This window comes from Myotis davidii, unplaced genomic scaffold (genome assembly GCF_000327345.1).
Source record: "Myotis davidii unplaced genomic scaffold, ASM32734v1 scaffold208, whole genome shotgun sequence".
In the NCBI taxonomy this organism is placed as follows: domain Eukaryota; kingdom Metazoa; phylum Chordata; class Mammalia; order Chiroptera; family Vespertilionidae; genus Myotis; species Myotis davidii.
This window is the reverse complement of record NW_006299706.1, coordinates 2498549-2499176: the sequence shown is the minus strand read 5'-3', so window position 1 is coordinate 2499176 and position 628 is coordinate 2498549. Positions and strand designations below refer to the sequence as shown.

The 628-nt window shown below is 58.3% G+C and overlaps 1 protein-coding gene across 1 annotated transcript in view; it reads right to left on the bottom strand.

Moving 5' to 3' along the window:
- The window catches only part of LRRC71 (leucine rich repeat containing 71), a 15532-nt gene that overhangs the window by 6152 nt on the left and 8752 nt on the right, over positions 1-628 (bottom strand). Inside the window, 1 exon segment of the mRNA XM_015571788.1 lies at positions 262-386. Coding sequence (XP_015427274.1) covers positions 262-386 — 125 coding nt within the window.

Here is a 628-nt window from a genome sequence, read left to right as displayed (position 1 = left end):
AAGCCAGGTCCTCCTCCTCTCTGTGCTTGGCCTTACTGATGGGGTCCCTTGGCAGCATCAGTTCCTGCATCATCATGTACATGGGGTTTTGCGGGGAGAAGTTGTTTTTCTGAAGGAGGAAAAGGAAGGCCGATGGCTGACAAAAGGGATGGAAATGAGTTTTCTGGGAGGAAAGTCTCTGGTCAGGATGGGTGAGGGGCTGCGGGATGGGGACAGACGGCAGAGTGAGTATGTGCTGATCTTACAGCAAGACAGACTCACCGCCAGGGACAGCCAGAGCAGCCCCACGGGGCCCTTGGCCGCACTCTTGGAGGACCTGGAGAACTGCGCCTGGTACCGCACCACGTTGAGGAAGCCCTCCAGCCCCACCTCGGTGATGCGGTTTCCTGGTGGAGGGAGCCGAAAGTGCCTCTTACACCACCACCCTCAGGGCACACCCTCCACAGCCTCACTCCACCACCACCAGCTCCCAGCTCCCAGCTCCCAGCTCTGACACTGCCTTCCCTCAGCTTTTTCCTTTTCCCCACCCCTACTTCTCCCTCTCACTCCCTTCAATTGCCCGACCCAGGAGCTGACTTCCTCTTACTCAGAAGGGCCTCCGACATCATGATGATGTCTCTCCAACCGG